Source organism: Trichechus manatus, unplaced genomic scaffold (assembly GCF_000243295.1).
Source record: "Trichechus manatus latirostris isolate Lorelei unplaced genomic scaffold, TriManLat1.0 scaffold00001, whole genome shotgun sequence".
NCBI lineage: Eukaryota > Metazoa > Chordata > Mammalia > Sirenia > Trichechidae > Trichechus > Trichechus manatus.
Window position 1 is genome coordinate 29,557,981 of NW_004443937.1, and position 7,539 is coordinate 29,565,519.

Consider the following 7,539-nt stretch of genomic DNA (forward strand, 5'->3'; position numbering starts at 1 on the left):
GTGTTTTCAGTTGTCTCATATGTGAAAGCTGAACAATGAAAGAAGAAGACAGGAGAACTGATACATTTGAACTGTGGTGTAGACTAAGAATATTGAATATATGGTGGACTGCCAGAAGAACAAACAAGTCAGTCTTAGAAGAAGTACAACCCTAAAGCTCCTTAGGAGCAAGGATGGCAAGTCTTTGGCTTGCTTACTTTGGACATCTCATCAGAAAAGACCAATCACTGGAAAAGAACATCATGATTGGTAAAGTAGAGGGTCAGCGAAAACAAGGGAAACCCTTAATGATACGGATTGACACAATAGCCAAAACAGTGGACTCAAACATAGCAAGGATCATGAAGATGGCACAGGACTGGGCAGCATTTTCTTCTGTTATGCATAAGGGCACCATGAGTTGGAGCTGACTTGACAGCAGCTAAAAACAACACAGTGTTCATTGTACCAGTAAACCATAATTTATCCATTTTACTATTGATAAGCAGTGATTACTTTTCTTTTGTAATACTCATTGCATTGTATCAAGGATACATACAAGATGGCGTCACTATTGAATGTGAACGTTGATCACCTGGCTGTGGTAGTGTTTGTGTGGTTTCTGTATTGTAAAGTAATTCCTTTTTTTAAAATTCCCTTTCCATACTGTTTTCTTTGGAAGAAAGTCACTCGGTGCAGCCGACACTTAAAGAGTGGGGAGTATACTCCGCCACCATAAGGGTAGATGATGTATGTAAATTATTTGGAATTCTGCACAGGAGATTGTCTCTTCTTCTCATTTATTTATTTATTCAATCACTTATTTATGATGAAAATGGCACTTTACTTCTATGGTCTTCCTCCCAAAGACATATTATGCTTCTTGAATCATGAGAAAAACACCAGATATATCCCAATTGAGGCTTTTACAAAACAGCTGACCAGTAATCCTCAAAATTCTCAACATCATCAAAAACAAGGGAAGCCTGAGGAACCTTCACAACAAGGAGGAAATTAAGGAAACAAGACTACTAAATGTAACGTGGTATCCTGGATAGAATTCTGGAACAGAAAAAGGACATTAAGGAAAAATTGAGGGAATCTGAATAAAGTACAGGCATATTGAATTTCAGAGCAAAGAACATTACCAGAGATAAAGGCATTTCATAATAATGTTGGGATTAAAATTCATCAGGAGGACCTAACAATCCTTTACTTTTATGCATGTAATAACAGAGCTTCAAATAAAGACACTATCCTAATATATGTACACTGGAAAAATACTCAAGGGAAGACAGTGACAAACATTCTGAGATTCGCAAAGGAGTGGGCAGAGAAGAGAGGATTAAATACAAGTCTTTACAAAGTTGAGACTACACATAAATCTGTACTAGAAAATCCATAATAGAGTATTGGAGATATTAATTAGGGTATTGTAATGCCTTGGCTACATACATATGGAATGTACAGACTATGTTGACCAAGATAAGAGTTTTTCTTTCTTTCTTTTTTTAACCAGATAAGAAATGTCATTACTAAGGCATGAAATTACAGTTTATACTATCTATATAAACCTCATGAGGTCAGGGACATTGTTTCTTTTCATTGATGTAACTCAGAGCCTGGCACATTGTAGGTGCTACATAAATTTTTGTGGAATAAATCGGTGCACTATCGTAGACCCCTTGATTTCTATCTGATCATGACATTAACAGTTGCTTACAGTTCTATTCTTTGGAGACCCTGGTGGTGTAGTGGTAAGAGGTACGGCTGCTAACCAAAAGGTTGGCAGTTTGAATCCACCAGGTGCTCCTTGGGAACTCTATGGGTCAGTTCTACTGTGTCCTGTAGGCTTGCTATGAGTCGGAATCAACTTGATGGCAACGGGTTTTTTTTTTTTTTTTTTACAGTTCTATTCTAGGGAAGTGCATTCTATATTTCCACCATTCGATTTGTGAAGTTCAGATGGATTAATTCAGATTGTAGTATCTCAAACGATTAGTGTATATTTAACAAAATAACATTTAAGATTACTTTCCCTATCAATTTTTCATTGACTAGTGTTTCTTAGATAAGGTAATGAAGTTGTTGTAAAGTAGCTCTAGATTACATCTAGAAATTATTTGTTTTATTTAAGTTTAGAAAGGAAACTAAATTAGCTTTATTGGTTGTGATCTTGGATGGAGAATGATTGTGAAATTCAGCATGTCCTTGGACTGTATTGTATTTAATGTTAGAAGCCTGAAGAAGTACACAATAATGAAGTATTTACATACAGTCAGCCGTAAATGTGAGCAATTCTCATATGATCTCAGACTGACTGGATTTTTCATTTCTGAAAAAGATGACAAAATGTCAATTCAATGAGAAATTAAAGAAGGGAAACAGAAAAAGTAAATGAAAGTCATAATATAGACACTGACAAGCAGTTTGAAATGATGTAATAAACTGATGGCTAATAGAAGGAAAGCACTCACTTTATTTGAAACTAGAAATTTGTAAAACCACTTTCTTGCGAAGGCTGTCTTAAAAATAGATAATCCTTCTTGTGCTTCAGCCCCACTGAAAAGGTGACAGGGCAGGCAGACTGATCTTAACCTACAAATACATGTTCACTCTTTTCTTATGGAAAATCTTTGTTTCCTTCCTTTTTTTTTTTTTTTTTTTTAAATCACTGGCTATAAGCTGAGCATATGGCAGAATAGTTTTCTTGTCTTCTTTATTTTAACTGGCTTCTTTTGAATGCTTTGACACTGATTGGCTCCAGTGAAGATTGTATTTTCTGTATCCTTCTGCTTCGCACTCAGTATCAAAGATAATGGGCACCTCCAAAGGTTATAGATTTGCTGCTAAGGCTTTTGTGGCTCCCACAGATTAGGATTCATAGCTGTATTTCTTATGCATAGCCTTTAGAGAAGCTTTCTATATGCCTATCCTGATTTGATAATTTGATCTGGAACTAGACTACCTTTAGGAGTAAAGAATTAATCTAAATTTGCTCTCTCTGTATCATTATATGCACAAAATGGCAGAAGAACAACATGATTTAGTTCCCTAAGCCAATGAATAAGATACTGTTTTGATCATAAGTGAAAGTGAACCTACCACAAGAAGTTTTCAATAGTTGTAAAATAAAACTGGTGGAACTGGTGACTTATTTTTCCTTTTCTGAAAATGAGAGGAGAAGAAATACAGAGTTTTATCTTATTCTTTTCCTCTCTCTTGGAAAGTGGTAGTAATAACTTTTTTCTTATGAGATCAGAGTAAAAGCACAGTGTAGATGTTGAAATCCATTAGGACCCTCAGGAATAGTTTTGGGCATTGCATAGCACTTTCTTTCAACTTCCCCTAATAAGAGATGATAATATTGGAATAAAATAGCATCTGTATTGTTATATCAGAAAACATTTAATACTCTTGTAACTTCTGATTTTAATGTAATTTTTGACCTTCCATTCTAGAAGTAACTCATTTCTATTATTTTTTTGTCATTTGTTAGGATGAAATTCTGTTTCTCAGAGCATAGTCATTATAAACCCATTAAAACCCATTGCCATTGAGTTGATTCTGATTCATAGAGACCCTATAAGACAGAGTGGAACTGCTCCATAGGGTTTTTAAGGAGCGGCTGGTGGATTTGAACTGCCAACCTTTTGGTTAGCAGCCGAGCTCTGTAACCACTACGTCACCAGGGCTCCATAGTCATTATAGTCTGATGCAAATTTATTTGGTGATTCTTTTAAACAAATATGTAATTGTCTGTTTATAGCGGATAAGAAGCTTCTAATTTTTTTTTTTTTTTTTTAAGAAATCGATCCACACTTCTCCAAAAAGGAAATGTGAATAAAGGCCTTGCTTAGGAACAGAGAGACTTTGTTTAGAGAAATATTTTCATACAGAACAACACACCTACACACACTACTCAGGAATAGTTATTTTGTTAAAACGTACTTAAATGGTCTGAACTACTTAATATTACCTATCAAAATATACTTTAATTATGTTGAAAGGGACTTACACATTAGAGGATTTAGTCAAGTAACCAGTATAGCCAGTTGCCGTGGAGTCGATTCTGACTCGTGGTGACCCTGTGTGTGTCAGAGTAGTATTGTGCTCCATAGGGTTTTCAATGGATGATTTTTTGGAAGTAGATTGCCAGTTTTTCTTCAAAGTTAGTCAAGAAAGGAGAGTTTATATTTAAGAAAACTTTGTGTTTTAATTTTAGTGACTCTGATACTGTCTCAGTACTTAAAAATACTAATTGATGTGTTTATCCTTGCTTTTCTAGTGATATGCAGCTTTCGAGGATCTGTCCCTCAAGGCTTAGTCCTAGAAATAGGAGAAACGGTCCAGATTCTTGAGAAGTGTGAAGGTAAGTATTAACCTATAAAACACATAACAAGTGATCATTTCTGGCAGTATTATATTTTGTGCTAATCGATTATAAGCAGTCATTTTGAGGCTGTAATTCATCACATTATGAAATACCATTATAAAATTTTCCCTGATTTACATTCAGCAGAAAGGTATGAGCTTTTTTGGCCCTAATCTAATATCAGCAATTAAGTGAATAATTGTTGGCTGTCAGAACATGATTTTACATACGATGTCAAGTGATTATTATTGATCGTTTATATCTGATAGATAATCTGATCTTCCAGCTATGTTTAACTGCATTTGAATAGAATTTGAATAGTGAACTGTAATGGACTTTGAATTAGTTCATTTGCATGTTTCTGTCTGATTGGCTGGATGTGCTCAGTTATAATGAAAACAAGGCAGTAAACATGCTTAAATGAAAATTGGGTTGATGACTACTTTTTTCTGTGACATCTGTGGATATTTCTGCTATAACATTTATGCATTCCTGAAAAATATCATGGTCTTCAAAATTGTGCCCAAAAATCAACAGGATTTATAGGAAAAATAAAGTTAGGGAGGAATCATGCAAAATCAGAGCATTAAAACTAACAAAATTTGTACCTTTGGAGGTAACTTGGACAGCCTAGGCTAGTAGGTCAGCATGTCTAGAAGCCATCTCAGAGGATATAACAGAATGGAAATGTTGCAATGTGGACATGGAGGCAATGCATGCAGAAGTGGAACTCTCATTCAGTGGGGCCACTGTTAAGATGAGTACTGGAGGAAGTGCAACCTACTACAACCCAAGAATCATAAAAGTTTGGGAGTGTACTTCTCTGGAAAGGGACCTCTAGATGTAGCACTCATGTTAAATATTTAAAGAAAAAATTGAATTTTCTTTAAACAGAAGTGTAAATCAGCACTCCTATGATAAAAACTCCATAGTAAAGTAAGAATAGAAGGGAATTTCCTTAATCTGATAAAGGATATCTGCTAAAAAACCTACAGCAAACATCATATTTAATTGTAAAATACTGAAAACTTGGCCAACTGAGATCTAAAAATGAGACAAGGGTACCTGCTGTCACCACTGTTGTTGACAGTGAGGCAAGGATATTTGTTGTCACCACTTTTGTTGTATTAGAAGTACTAGCTAGTGCAATAAAGTAACAAAAATAAGACAAAAATCTAAGGTATGGACTCGGGGAACATCTAACTTAATTGGCGTAACACAGCTTATAAAGACAATGCTCTACATTCTACCTTGGTGAGTAGTGTCTGGGGTCTTAAAAGCCTGTGAGCGGCCATCTAAGATACTCCACTGGTCTCATCCCTTCGGGAGCAAGGGAGAATGAAGAGAACACGATACAAGGAAAAGATTAGTCCGAAGGACTAATTGTCCACAGCTACCAAGGCCTCCACCAGACTGAGTCCAGTACAGCTAGATGGTGCCTGGCTACCACCACTGACTGCTCTGACCAGGATCACAACAGAGGGTTCTGGACAGAGCTGGAGAAGGATGTAGAACATAATTCTAACTCACAAAAAAAAGACCAGATTTACTGGCTTAAAGGAGACTGGAGAAACCCCGAGAGTATGGCCCCCAGACACCCTTTTAGCTCAGTGGTGAAGTTACCTCCAAGGTTCACTGTTCAGCCTGGGAGTGGACAACCCCGTAAAACCAAATGAGACTAACGAGGTACAGGAGTCCAGTGACAAGGGCCAGAAGGCAGAAGGGGACAAGGAAGCTGGTGATAGGGAACCCAAGGTTGAGTAAGGATATTGTTGATGTGTTGTGAGATTGTTATCCATTGTCATAGGGCACCATCTGTAGTAACTGTTAAATGAGAAACTATTTTGTTCTGCAAGCCTTCATCTTGTGAGAATAACAGCACAATTGGAAGAGTGTAGTCAATGTCACTGAACTGTGCATGTAGAAATTTTTGAAATGGTGTATCTTTGGCTATGTGTATTTTCACCAAAAAAAAAAAAAGGTTGAGAAGTTAAGGGTTGACATGATGTGGGGTTGTTAACCAGTGTCATAAAACAATATGTGTACTACTGTTTAATGAGAAACTGTTTGTTCTGTAAGCCTTCACCTGAAGTACAATAAAAAAATAAATATTTAAAAAAAAATCTAAGAAATGGAAAGACAAAATTGTAGGAAATCCAACAGAATAATTCAATAGAATCTGTAGAAAAACCATGAAAATAAGTAAGTGAATTTAGCAAGTTTGACTACAAGGTCAGTATCTTAAAGATGCATTATTTTTCTATCTGTTTGCAACAAAGAATTAGAAAATTAATTAAAGAAACAGTGCTATTTGTATTAGTATCAAAACCATCAAATACCTAGAACAAATGTAATGAAAGAAATAGAAGACACCTACACGAAAAACAATAAACATACTATTTGTAGACATTAGAGAAGACCTAAATAAATCTAGGGATGTACCATGTTTATGGATTGATAGAACCAATATAATAAAGATGTCAGTTTTCCCCAAATTGATATAAATATTTAATGCAATCCCAATAAAAATACAGCATGTTTTTGCTTTTTGGTGTAGAGATTGAGCAGCTGATTCTAAAATTTATATGAAAATGCAAAAGGTTATAAAGAGCCAAGACAGTCTTGAAGAAGATAAGCAAAGCTAGAGGATTTATATTACCAGATATCAGGGTTTATTATAAACTGTGACAGTGTGGTTTTTGGGCAAAGACAGAGTAATGAAACAGAACTGAGTGCAGAAACAGATCATCACACATATTATCAATTCATTCATGAGAAAAGTGATATTGCAGTGCAGTAAGGGAAATGATGGCCTATTCTATAAGTAATTTGGGGCTAATTGAAATTAGAAATAGCTTATTTAATAAGTGGTACTGGATCAATATTGAAAGCAATGCATCTTGATCCCTTCCTCACATCATATACCCCATACTCAATTCCAGATGGATGATAGACCTGTGAAGTGTAAACCTAATGCATCTTGAAGAAAACATAGGGTAATATTTCTCTTGCCTTTGGGACAGGCAAAGATCTCTTAGTACTAACCATATAGGAAAAAAATCTTTAAGTTATAATTTATTAAAATGAACTTTTTTTTTTTTAATTGTACTTCAGGTGAAGGCTTACAGAACAAATAGTTTCTCATGAAACAGAAGTACACATGTTATTTTATGACATTGGTTAAC

The 7,539-nt window shown here is 35.3% G+C and overlaps 1 protein-coding gene across 1 annotated transcript in view; it reads left to right on the forward strand.

The window, feature by feature from the left end:
- The first annotated feature begins 541 nt into the window (after positions 1-541).
- Positions 542-7,539, forward strand: part of DOCK3 (dedicator of cytokinesis 3) — a 450,742-nt gene continuing 443,744 nt past the window's right edge. The window contains exons 1-2 of the mRNA XM_004368733.1: positions 542-608; positions 4,268-4,351. Coding sequence (XP_004368790.1) covers positions 542-608; positions 4,268-4,351 — 151 coding nt within the window. The remainder of the gene's footprint in view (positions 609-4,267; positions 4,352-7,539) is intronic.